This window comes from Mastigoproctus giganteus, chromosome 3 (genome assembly GCF_048544385.1).
Source record: "Mastigoproctus giganteus isolate SK-2022 chromosome 3, ASM4854438v1, whole genome shotgun sequence".
Taxonomy (NCBI): Eukaryota; Metazoa; Arthropoda; class Arachnida; order Uropygi; family Thelyphonidae; genus Mastigoproctus; species Mastigoproctus giganteus.
Genome location: NC_143577.1, coordinates 236,235,320 through 236,248,856, shown reverse-complemented (window position 1 = coordinate 236,248,856; position 13,537 = coordinate 236,235,320). Strand labels below are relative to the sequence as shown.

At 34.3% G+C, this 13,537-nt stretch overlaps 1 protein-coding gene across 1 annotated transcript in view; it reads right to left on the bottom strand.

The window, feature by feature from the left end:
• The window catches only part of LOC150088903 (sin3 histone deacetylase corepressor complex component SDS3-like), a 36,618-nt gene extending 23,087 nt beyond the window's left edge, over positions 1-13,531 (bottom strand). Inside the window, exons 1-2 of the mRNA XM_090370354.1 lie at positions 13,501-13,531; positions 8,649-8,713 (exon numbers count right to left, since the gene is read on the bottom strand). Of these exons, the coding sequence (XP_090226480.1) occupies positions 8,649-8,713; positions 13,501-13,531 (96 nt within the window). The remainder of the gene's footprint in view (positions 1-8,648; positions 8,714-13,500) is intronic.
• Between the last annotated feature and the right edge of the window lie 6 nt (positions 13,532-13,537).

Here is a 13,537-nt window from a genome sequence, read left to right as displayed (position 1 = left end):
AAGACATGCAATCAAATATAAAATGTCCCGCCTTGTTTACAAACTTTGTGATGCCATTATTTCACAATTACTGGAACTGAGAAAAAAAAAGCACTAATGCAAAAAAAGGTTATAAAACATTCTAAAAAGCAGTTGTGTTATTTACCCTTAGGGAGTAAGCAAGCGTCACATTATAAAATGCTCTGGCATTCTTTTGGTTATCAGAGTGGCATGTAATGAAGGGAGACAAATTTTTACTCAAAGGTGAATCTTCTGCACTTGGCTTCACAGAAAGTGTGAATAATTACTGTAAACAAACATAGAAATGTTTTTATTCATTTATATCAACAGTCTAAACAAGGAGGAAGTTACATGGAAGTGTAAAAAAAAAAATGTCAAAAAAATAAAACTTGGAGTTTTATTTTTACAAAAATAATTTTGATTTTTTGTAAAAAAAAAATTAAATTTTATAATTGCACTGCTGACTACTTGTAATTTTTTTGGAAAAAAAATCAATAAATAGATGCTTTATAAATACTGAAAATTTGTTTTAAAACATTCATATAAAAAGCTACTATAATTGTGATGCAACATCCAAAAAGTGCACAGTATTATTAATAAAAACTCAATGAGAAATTATTTTTATTGATGCCCAGCAGTGATGATTTTCTCTTGTAGTTGGCACAGTTTTCTCTTGTAGTTAACAAAAAATTGGCAACTTTCAGTTGAATAGAATGACCATAGTGCATTTTTTTTTCTTTCAACAACCAGTCTGAAATGCAATTTCAACAAAATTTTCATACATGACATGGAAAATAGCCTCCCAGTAGACTTTCCATTTATTACTGGCACACGAATTTAATTCATACAATAATCTTTCATACAAATTTGTATGTAAAAATTTAATCTGTTATAAATGAAGCTGTTTGCAACAAATACAAGTTTCAGTTTCCATGGATTTATGCTATATGAACGGCTTTAAAGAACCACTGGAAATAGCACCTATGGCTATAACAAAGGAGTTCTAAAGAATTTGGTAATACTCACTAATGTACAGACAAGCTCTGACAGTGGGTAAAAAATTTATATAGTATACTACATTCCTGTATTGGAATTACAAGAAAGCTTTAGAGAGGGAAAAAAATAAATAAATAAAAACAAAACGTTTGGTTTTGGTTTGGTTTTTTTTTTTTTTTAGGAGCATTAGCAACTAAGGCCATATTGCTCCGGGATATGCGGTGGTCATTCCTTGACCTTTTCCGCATACTCTGTATTTGAAAACAAAACGTCAGTTTTCAGTAATCTTCTGTGCAGTGCAGACCTTGCAAATGTTTTTGCAAGAACTGCACTGCACGTTGGCATAAAAAAAACAAAAAAAAAAACTGAAATGTGATAGAGGCCATGAAAAAGCTGATATAAAAAAGAATATTCTGCCTAGTTCCTTATCAACAATAGTTAAAAACAAAGTTCAAATTATGTAGCAAAGAAAATGATTTGTCCTGCCTTGTATTTGGTCATCAAAGAGGTTCTGTAATGGTTCTCAGAAGCTGGAGATAAAACCTGCTAACGAGTGGATCAATTCTATAAGCAAAAGCGTGTGTTCTTGCTTTGAACCAAGAATTGGCTAAATGAAGTAATTCAAAGACTGAAAAACACAAATGCTGTAATGGCAAGTCCAGTTAGATCCATTCCCTTAAAATAATTCATTACTTTTTTGTGCATTATAATGAACAACAGTGACATAAATAAACCCCCTAACATATGCAAATCTGTAAAGCCCTGTTGTTTTAAGGGAATATATCTAACTAACTTCCCATTACATACTGCAATAACAAACAGGTATGAATAGCTAAAAGAATTTGATTGCAAAATGGCTGCTAAATGAAGAATAGTGAAATTTGTATCTGAGGATGGAGAAAGAAATGATAGATGCTACAGAGCAGTAGGTATCAGAAGGCTGCTGAGAACTATTGACCTAATTTCTATGATTTGTGTTTACAAGTATTGTATTTACACAAGCAGCAGTGGTATACAGTAGTAGCAGTAATGGCAAATGATGCAAGAAAGCAAGCTTATATGGCATCAGCAAAAAAAAAAAAAAAACCAGTTCAACCATCTGTACCCTCCATGAATTTGTCTACTTCTCCCTTGAATTTATTCAACCTATTCACTTCCATAATGACAGATGAAAGGTCATTTCAACAATCAACCATTCACTGGTTAAAGACAAACTTCTGCACGTTTATCCTGCAACCATCCTTCCTCAACTTGAATTTATGCCTCCTTGTGTGTAGTCTCAGCAAGTGAAAGAATGTCACTTGCTGAGATCTGAAAGGGAGGGAAAGGCTTTTGCCTTTCCCTCCCTTTACGATAGTTGTCTTTAATTAAATTTCACATTAGTACACCATGATCACTGCCACCCAGTGGATCTCTTGTCTGCAGATTCTTAATGTATGAAGAATCACTACTGATAACCAGATCAAGAGTATTGCTTTCTCTTGTTGGCTCTCTAACATGCTTGCTGAAGAAAACAGTAAGAAATCCATAAAAGTCATCATAGTGTGTGAGTGACCAATCCACAAATTCCAGTCAACATCTGGAAAGTTAAAATCCCTCATTATGAGACATTTTGAATTTTTGGTCCTCTCTATTTCCCTGTATAGCTTGGCATACTCATCACAATCATTAAGCCTATTAGACACTTTACTCTCAATTTTGTTTTCCCAGTGCTTATATCACATCAAACTGACTCAGCATTGCATTCGTTACCCAAGTTAACTGGATACACTGTCTTAGATTTAATATTCTTCTTAACTAAGAGCATAACCCCTCCATTTCTCCTGTCAGTCCTTCCTGTATACATGTAGTCCCCCATATTCAAATTCAGCATCATTAATGTTTGAGTAACAACACGTCTTCACTATTCCTACAATGTCTGCATTCACAACTTAATCAGTACTTCAAATTCATCAAAGTTATTTACAATGCTCCTGGAATTGGTGTACATGCAAATATACATGCACCTGTTTTTTACTATTGGTTACCCCAACGTAGCCCATGTATTAATTTGTTCCACGATGACCCACAGCAAGTCCTAAAATCCAAGACACCTTGCTTTCCAGGCTGTTGCATGTACTGACAGTAGCAATGCAAGGATCACTTTCACTTCTGTCTGTGACTCTAGTTAAACTATTAGTCTGCATATCCCCCCCCCAAGCTAGCAGTTTTTCAACCCACCTATCACTGCCTCAATTGCACCCCTTCTATTCAAGTTTATCTCATCCCTGTAAAAACAGTCTCTCCTATTAACAAGCACAGACAATGCCGAGAAAAATTCTACCCCATGAACCTTGCACATTCTCTTCAGGGCCAAATTATTGGCCCTGAAGAGAATGTGCAAGGTATACTCCTCAACATATACTTCCTCCATTTGTGTCTGGACAGAATTGCAGACTCTTTCAAATATAATCCTAACTCGAGACTTTTTGCCAGCATTGCCCTGTACTTGTTAAGCAAGTCATCAGATCTCTTACTGTTAATATCATTATTTCCAGTGTGTACAACAATATAACCTTTTGTGCCCTTAAAAGATATTGGCATACATATATCATGAAAAGATATTGGCATACATACAGAAATGTGAATCATCACCTGTCTATTTGAAAATGCCTAGGGGGTAACAATTCAACATAAAGAAAAAGAAAGAAAAAGGTTAAAAAAATGTGATTGTCATAGATGAGAAGCAAGAATGTACAGTACTATGTATCACAGAAGAGCCAAACTGCCACTACATCATTCTAAAAAGTATTCTAATTCATCATGCTAATTTTTTTAAAGTTTGTTTTTCGTAAGAATTGGGTGGGATGGCATTCAAATAAGTATAAAGATATTTTTAAATCTTGTTATAGCAGAACAAGGGCTATCAAAACATTTAAGAACAAGGCTTTTGAATAAATATACTATAGTCAAATTCAGATAACCTTAAGAGAGCAATTATTGAAGGACACTAACTACTTTCTCAACAAAATTATTAAATTCAAGTCAATGAAAAGTTGTTGAAAACTGGCTGTGCTATTTATATTTTATGATGCAGATTTTTTTTTTTAATATTGACACAATTTCACGAGAATCTTATGAAACCAAATAATAATTCCTATCTGCAGTATAAATTTATTAAACAAAGTAGTTATTAGCTATTATATCTCAGTTAATAATACATATACAGCAGCGGACAAAAAAACTGCATCACTTGTGAATTTTGCAAATAATGTGTTTTGTGCTGCATTGTGGGTTGCAGAAATATTCGAAATGCATTTATTAGATGGGATATCTCTGTGAATGAAATCCAATAAAGACTCCACCTGATATACCTAATTGCCATAAATATCTTTCCAAAGGGTAAAATGCATAATTAACGGAAATATGAGAAATCATGCAAATGGAAATCATGACAACCAAACATACATTTTATTTCATTTACGTGTACAAACTGAAATGACAAGTTAACATAACAGTTTTATGTACTGTAAATCAGCAAAATAAGTCCTCGATATTTTGTTTTTCTTCATTAAGCTGCAATTACAGCCTTGCAATGATCTGGCACAGTGTTAATCAACTTCTGGATATATGGTTGCCTAATTTCATGGTACCACACCTTTACAATGCTCTCCTGCAGCTGAATCTTACTTGTTGGCTTCTTCTGAGCTATTTCAGACGACATTATATACTAGCAATTTTCAATAGCGTCAAATCTGGACTGTTGCCAGCCAGTCCAACACTGTAATACAATGCCAGCATTTCTGAGGTATGACTGCAGCTTAAGGGAGAAAAACGAGGGTAAACATTGGTGTAAGTATGTTTTCAGCCTTGTGAGTCAAGAAGACAAATTCACCATTAAATCTAAATAGCATAAAACTTACAAATTTTGTTGTGTGGCAAGGTGCTGAGTGCTGCTGAAAAATGCAGTTTTGAATGTCTGCGTGGTGAACCCTAATAATGGGTTTCAGGCACTCCTCCAAGATAACAGTGTAGGATTCTGCATTCACCGTTCCATTAATAAACTTAATTCGCCTCACCTCTTTGCTTGTTATGCATCCCCAGACCATCTGACCGGCGGAGAACTTTACAGTTGGTTTTATGCAGTCAGGATTGTATGCCTTCGATTTTCGTCTTCTGACATATCACTTCCCATCCGAGCCATGCAGGTTGCATTTCGATTCGTCAGAAAAGATGGTGTCCCATTGCTATTTTGTCCGTGAAACGTGTTTTGGCCCAAGCAAGCTGTTTCTTCCTCATTTGTTGGGTCAACAAAGGCTTCTTCTTGGACCGATAGGCATGCAGACCACATTCCGAAAGCTGTCTTTCAATAGTTTGTGTTTCAATACCAGAGGCCATCTCAAAGTCCAGTTTTAGATCAGGAGCACAAATATGCTGATTACAAAGGCATAGTCATTTCAAATATCGATCTTGGGAAGGTGTAGTCACTCTCTTCCAGCCTGATCCAGATCTTCTCTTCATATCACCGGTTTCATGCTTTAATTTCAGCACCCAGGATACTGTTGACTGGTGGTAGACTATTTTATCAGCGATAGCACACGCAGAAAGCCCTGCCTGGGACAGAGCAACAGCTACACTTTTTTTTCTTGGTGTCAACTGAACATATGGAGCAATGCTTACACCTCCACAAAACAGGATACTAATGAGCGTGTATACCCTTCCAATGCCATATTTATAGAAATGGCTGATGCAATTGAAGCATTATCTGACGCAATACCTTTGCTTTGTGAAAACAAAATGACTGTAATCAAACAATATCTTATATGTTTCACTACAAATGTTACTTTTTAAGGTGATGCAGTTTTTTTGTCTGCCACTGTAAGTGTTAATTTATTATTATGATTTCCTGTGTGATGATATCAAAGATATCAAACAGGATGACATCAAACGTGTTACAAAGACACCAAACATCAATCACAATTACAGAAAGCACCATTATTTGGTTATTATTTATTCTACATTATATAGAAATGGCAATCATGCCTAATACAAAATTTTGTTGCTTCCAGCCAGATTCAATTCTGTCAATGCAAACATTAAAAATTGCAAATGCTAAAATTTATCAATATAAATTTTCAATACAGTAATGGAAATGGATTAATTCTGGCAGTTTAAAACAATGAAAACAACAGATATTTATGAATATGCTAAATTTTCAAGGTGTATATGCTCCACGCATACTTTCCTCTCAATGCACTTCATTTAGTCTGTCACTGTAGTCCAGCTGCTCATGATAATGTAGGCAGCTCTGACTAAGTGATTAGTAGGGATCTCAGTTCATTCTTCTAGTTGAATATTAGTTGCAGTAACAAAAAACAAGAAGGTTGGTACTTGTCTTTTCAGAGTAGCTTGTATGGTCCTGTAAGAATGCTTATTGCTTTTAACCCAACTTCTGAAGTTTTCAAATCATTAATTAAAAGAAGATATGCACATATTTACTTTTTTTATAAATGTTGTATTTGCATTTCTTAAGAGTAACAGCCACAAGAAAAAAAAATAATAAAAATAAATAAATAATAAATACGAGAAGGGCTGGACATATATAAACTTACAGTTAGGCAGATCACAGTTACCATCTTGATATTACTGGATTCATTAATTTCCCATACAATGCTACCATGACCTTATATGGCCATGCTGGAGTATAATAAGAAAATTTATTTATTTATTCAAATAATATTCTACATTTTGTTTTGTGATTTTTTCAACTTTTCCTTTATGTCTAAGGCAGTGGTCGGCAATCTATGACATGCAGGTCATAAAGTGAACCGCTAGCATGATTTGGTTGACCTGTAGCTGAACATTTTAATTCATTTAAAAAATATTAAAAATCAAAATTTTTTAACAATCATATCGGTAACATAAAAACAGAATTTGAAAATAGATTCCGAAATTTTAAATTACACGGTCCAATGTTTTCATTCATAATTAATCCTGAGGAAATCAATGAAATGGATGTCTCACACACTTCAGTATTTTGAATTTTTATTAATTGACAATTTGCAGGTGGAATTAATAGAATTCAAAAGTTTAGCTTTATGGACAACCAAATTCAAAGAATTGTGCCATGAATTAGAAAAAAAAATATTCAAATCGATTAAAAGCAATATCTGAATGTTGGATTTCTCTTCCACTAAAATTTTTCTATATGAAAAAAATTTCAATCACCATTCTATCTGTATTCAGTTATTCTATAGTAAACAAATATTTTCTCAAATGAAATGTGTTAAATCCATTAAGAAGCCAGCTAACAAAAGACAATTCAGAATCGTGTACCATTAAAAGTATCAAATATGAGGGTGTATCAAAAAGTTTGTACCCTGACCTAGATAAAACATCAGTAGGAAGATGTCGTTTTTAATATAAGTTGTCTATATATTCAATAACTAACATGTGAAATTTCATTCCCATAGGTGATTATACACCAGAGGTGGAGCCCAGAATCTGAGGAAGGATACTATGGTTGACAAAGTGGAGTATCGAGCAGTAATCAAGTTCTTGTATTTGCAGGGCAAGAAAGCTCAAAACATTGACAAAGAAATGAAAGCTGTGTATGGGCAGAATTGTCCATCCTACGACACTCTAAAAAAGTAGAAACGGGAGTTCCAGTGCAGTCGTACAAGTGTCTTTGACGAGTCAAGAGAAGGAAGGCCATCAACATCCACAGACAGTGAGATTGTTGCAAAGGTTGATTAGCTGGTGCTGTATGACAGGTGTGTGACAATTCACTTCATCGCAAATGCAGTGGGAATTATTTACGGGTCTGCCCACACGATGGGTTCCAAGATTGCTGACGCCTTTGCAGAAGCAATGTTGAATGCAATGTTCTCGCCAATTGTTGGATTTGTGTGGCTTTGAACTACTGCAGCACCCGCCCTATTCTCCTGACCTAGCACCGTCAGACTTCTTGTTTCGAGAAATGAAGAAACCATTTTGTGGACACTGCTCTGATTCGTCTCAGGAAGTCATCAATGAAGCAGAATCGTGGTTTCAGGCAAAAAGTACGGATTTCTATGATCAAGGCATTAAACAGCTGATCCATAGATGGGAAAAATGTGTTACTATAAACGGAGAGTACATAGAAAAAGATTAAAGTTGCTGTGAAGTTTCACCTTTCTACGGCTATTATTTCTAGGTAAGGATACAAATGTTTTGATACCCCCTCGTACCAACCAGATTTGGTATACCTTTCCAAAGAAATTCAGCATCAAGGAAGCCATTAAAAATTCTTATACTTCATTATTAAAAATTATATTTCAAAAATGTAAATAAAAGATTTGTGAATGATTTTTATTTATTGATTACATCCTACATAATCTTCAATATCTATACTACACAGTTTTCATTACCAATTGACTATTATGATGCAACAAAAAATTCGTAAAGCAAGATGTGATCTGCCATAGAAAAAGATTGTTGACCACTGGTCTAAGGGATAATTATTGAAGGGAAGGTCCATTTCCACAACTATTTCATAACACAGCTTACACAATTCCCTTTCTACTGCATCATACAGCTGTAATTCAATTCTGTACACTTAATCATATTTATAACTATTGCAAGGCAAGTTAACAGTGGCTACTTTTCACTATAAGAAAGCAAAAACAAGTTACCTTATTTAGCACTTTCAGATCTTCAAGAATATCATTTTCATCTAATAGATAATTTAGCTGAGATACTGAGAGTTAAAGTACACAACATTATAATAAAAATGTATATAAGAAATAAAAACATATCAATAAAGAATGAAGAGAAAGAGATAATAACAATTTTAACAGCAAAATTCAAGAGTGTGCTATATAAATTTGATGATGATAATAATAAATGTGAAGTATACTAATTTCTATACTACAACCTGTGCAAGTGTATAATTGTATTTATAACTACTACATGCAGTGGTGTGTCCTTCTTGAGAGATTTTTAATAGACAAGGACTGTTCAATGAAGAATGACCATAATTTTTTTTTCACAACATACCTTTATTAATCATTCACATTTTGATGGTCCTTTTCAAAGTAGTCCCCATTTGATGAAATGCACTTACTCCAACATTTCTGCCATTCTTCAAAAACATGGTGAAAGCCATTTTTTGACATGCATTTGTAAATTGTCTCCTATGTCTTTACAACTTCTTCCGAAGATTGGAAACATTTTCCTTGCAGCTCCTTCTTTAACTTTGGAAATAAAAAATCACAAGGTCAGAGCTGTAGGATGGATGAGAAAAACACATTAGATATTAGTGCTGACTAAGTACTCGATGACAGTATGAGCAATGTGAGGTCTCACAGTGTAATAATACAGCATCCACCCACCTGTGTGTAGCTGTGGTTGTTTGAGACCAATGTGATCCTGCATGTTTGCAGTATGGTTCTGTAATAGTCGTATGATGTGGCACAACATGCTGGAAAACCATTCCTTGAATGTCAAAAAAGAGAGGTGACCATAACCTTTCCTGCAGAAGTCACATTTGCTTTTTTCAGTATCGGCAATGAGGTAGACTTCAAAAAAGAGCTTTGTTGCTTACTCTCTGGATTGAAATGATGAAGCCATGTCTCATCCACCATTATCACCTTGTGCAGAACATCTTCAGTAACTGTCTGTGTTGCAGCTCCTGACAAACCTCTATGCAAACTTGCTGTTGCTAAAGTGTGAGTAGTCTTGGAACCCAGCATGTACAAACATGTGTCATATGCCAATGGTCATGGAGAATACCATACGTGCTTCCTACTGATATTCTCAACATATCTGCCAGTTGTTTTACTAAACTTAATTTCCATTCTTATATTATGTTATATTATTATTATAATTAGCCATATGGTGGGAAGCCTGAGGCTTTTGCTGCACCAGCCAAAAAATTTCTGAATTACCCTGTGAGAGAGAAAGAGAGAGAGAGAGAGAGAGAAGTAAAAGGGAATCACCAAGAAAGAGAAGAATGATGATATCCAGCTCAGGACCCTGGGTGTGCCAAGCCCATACTCATCAGATGTGAGCCCTGGTGGTAATATGATGATCTCTCTCTCTCATGATTACAGAAGCAGTGTTTATGGTTTTGTGGTGATAAGAGCAGTGGTTGGAGCTCCAGGACTGCTAATTTCGTGATTGAATTACATCCATCTTTAAACAATCTAAACTATCTGTGAGCTATGCTATGTGAAAGCATATATTTGCCATAAGCCTCTTTTAACATTTCATAGGCTTCACTGATGTTTTCTTGGGATGGAAACAAAATTTAAGAGCAGCATACTGTTCCTTGCATGTCGCATCCATTGTTACATAGACAAAACTAAACATACATAAACCTGACCGACCTCCAAGGTCACATCATGCACGAATCAACTGCGCAGTTACTGTGAGATGCAGCTTGGTTTGGTCTTAAACTCCACAACTTGGCTAAAAATGGCAAGCAGTATGGTTGTTCAGGAAAAATTATGATCATTCTTTATTGAACAGCTGTTGTACATGTTATTTACATGAAAAATGTATTATAATTTACAGTACAATAAAAATAAAATCATTTCTCCTTTTGAAATACACAGCTAGAAGTTCCATACAACTGCTTCCAAGTCTCACTGTTAGGTTTCTAAATTACAGTAGAGCATTGAACTCGATCATCTTATTGCATTTGAAAATACCAATAGCTAGAATTCTGTGGGTTTTACGTTATTTTGGTGAGATGTGGGTCCCCTTCACTGAAATCTTCAGTAATATAAAAAAAAACCATAAATAAATTGTAAGGATCTTCTCTTCTTTCCTATTTTTTGTTTTTTACTCCAATCTCACCTCTGCAATTTGTGCATGCCGTGAACGTTATTGATTGCTTATTATTTTTTTTGTTGTTTTAAATTTTACAATCCCGAAAAAAAAAAAAAAAAAAAAATTTGAGCAAAAAAAAAATTTACGTAAATCCGTAGTTGCGTAAGTTGGGGACTTACTGTATCGAAAAATGTTCAGCAACCTACGCAAAAATTATGGCGATAGATAAAAAAAACTTACCACGTACTACTCGCGTGTCCAATACGATGCTGCCCTTTATTTTTTGCAATGTCAACTTTAAATCTAATAGCTTCCCTTTATTTTTTACATATTACATACGGTTTAGTCACCAACATTATAATATTTCATTAAAGATTTAATGGATGCACCGTTTTCAAAATTTTGAATAATTTCAAATTTTTGTTTAACTGAAAGTGGAACTCTTTTGCATTAGCCCATCATTTTTGCGATTTCCAAAAAAAAAAAAAAAAAAAAAAAAATATATATATATATATATATATTTACTATAAAAAAAGTTTCGACATCCCTGACATAAAGAACGAAACAAAATTTGTGTTTTTGCAGTGCGATCAAACACAACAATCGACGCAACTCACTAAAACAAACTAAACATTTGGTCTTCTTTTTTTTTTTTTTTTTTTGAGCGCCGTGTGTAAAGACAGTGGTGGGGGTTGCAAGATAATAGGCACATTAATCTCCCAATGATGACTTATAACGCCGCTTCTTGTTGCTTATTTACGACTTGCAAAACATATGTTTATTCTAGTCATTCCTTGAATTTTATGATTTTTGGTTGATTTTTTTTTTAAATTTGGAGTCTTGTAGTGTCCCAGTTAATCCGATCCTGGTAAATCAAGAGTCTGCTGTATTACCAAATAAAATGATATAATTAGTTAGTTTTAATTGTCAGAATACTTAACAATTTGAATCGTTAGTAGAGAAGAAATCTTTCCATAAAATTTTCTTGTTTCTAAATATATTACATTTTTGTTAAATGTAATCGTGTTGACTTGTTTGACTTCGAAATGCAGACATAATGGAAATTTATAAGAAAAGCTAGGTTTCCTCTTATGTGGTTAAAAAAAAAATTGTTACTCTTGAATGTAATCACTTTTCCGTTAACATTAAGTGCAGCGAGCTGCAAAAATTTGTGGTGAAATATAGAATGTGTGAAGGCAAAGACAGCTCTGAAAAAAAAAAAAAAAAAAAAAAAAGTCACATACTGTTTAGAAATTTTTGAACAACAACTTTGCATACAGAAACAAATGTCAAAATGCTAGATATCTTCTCATGTTGCTGGCTAAAAGTAAATATCACTTTATCATTGATGATGTCGGCAGTTCACAAGTTTATTAAGATGTGGGGTAAATTTGCAGTGACCGCTTTTGGATTCATTCCATATGAATGAGCTGATGTTATGCTGCTGAGTGAGCACTCACATTTTTTGTTTAGCACTGTTTGCATTTTGCTATTGCGAATATTAGAATAGTGCCAACTAAGTGCATAATGGAGAAATCTTGCTAGCAGACAACTGACCAACCACACATGTTCTCCATTTAATGAGCACATAGCAGGAAAGTTGCCATGGTTGTAGTAGTCTTTTTCTTTACCTTTGCCAAATTTTTATTTCTCATTCATAGAGAATGAATATAGCTCATTCATACAGAATAAATATGGCTCATTCGTATGGAGTGAATATAGCTCATTCATACGAAATGAATCTAAAACAGTAAGTGGCCAGTTTTAGATTCGTTCTATATGAATGAGCTGATGTTATGCTGCTGAGTGAGCACCCATGTTTTTGTTTAGCACTGTTTGCATTTTGTCAATTGTCTGCTGACAAGGTTTCCCCATTAAGAATGGAGAAATATCTTCTGCATTGCTGATCTTAGCAATGCAGAAGGATGCTAACGGGTCAGTTTTATTTTTAGGAGGTGATGTTGTGGCAGAATCATCCAGATAGTAGGCAGCTATGCATTCGTGCAATACTACCAACCGTCAATTTCCTGCTATGACTCTTAACTCATTAGGTGTTACATGATCAGTAGCAACTTAGATTCAGTTAACTTTTGTAAACATTCTGGTAAATGTAGTAAGATCCTTAATGAGGGAAAAATCCAATAGTGTGGATTTGTGGATGAGATGAACTACTCATCTCATCCACCCATCCATATCTAGAAATTCCTTGATATGAAGAGATGCTATGCATTTCTTACCTCTTCACTGATATGGAAGGGGCCTTCAATATCTTGTTAGTATGTAGCCTGATGATTCAGGTCATCTTCAATAAATTATGGTAGAAGAAAGTTTTTTAACATGCCAAGATGGTTTTTCCCTCCAAAGATAAACAGACAAACAAACCTTCATGTGGCTGGCAGCCAAAAGCATTCTACTTGGGGACTATCACTAATAAGTTCCAAAAAAAGCATGTTTTTCATTTCCCAAGATCTTAATATTCTGTTCATTTACTAATCCATCCAAATGAAAGTGCACTCACCAATGAAGACAAAACAATTGAGAAAATGTACATTGTCCATCTGCACCAAAATGTGAAAAAATAAATGGTTTAGGCTCAAAACATTTCCTTAAAATTTTTAACACAACAGGCTGGGATACTGTGATTAGCCTGATATTGATTTTTTAGGACTTTGAAAAAAAGTTGTCCTCATATTTTCCAGTTTCATTACTTACGCATATATACAGGTTGTTCTTTGCTATGCATAGCATG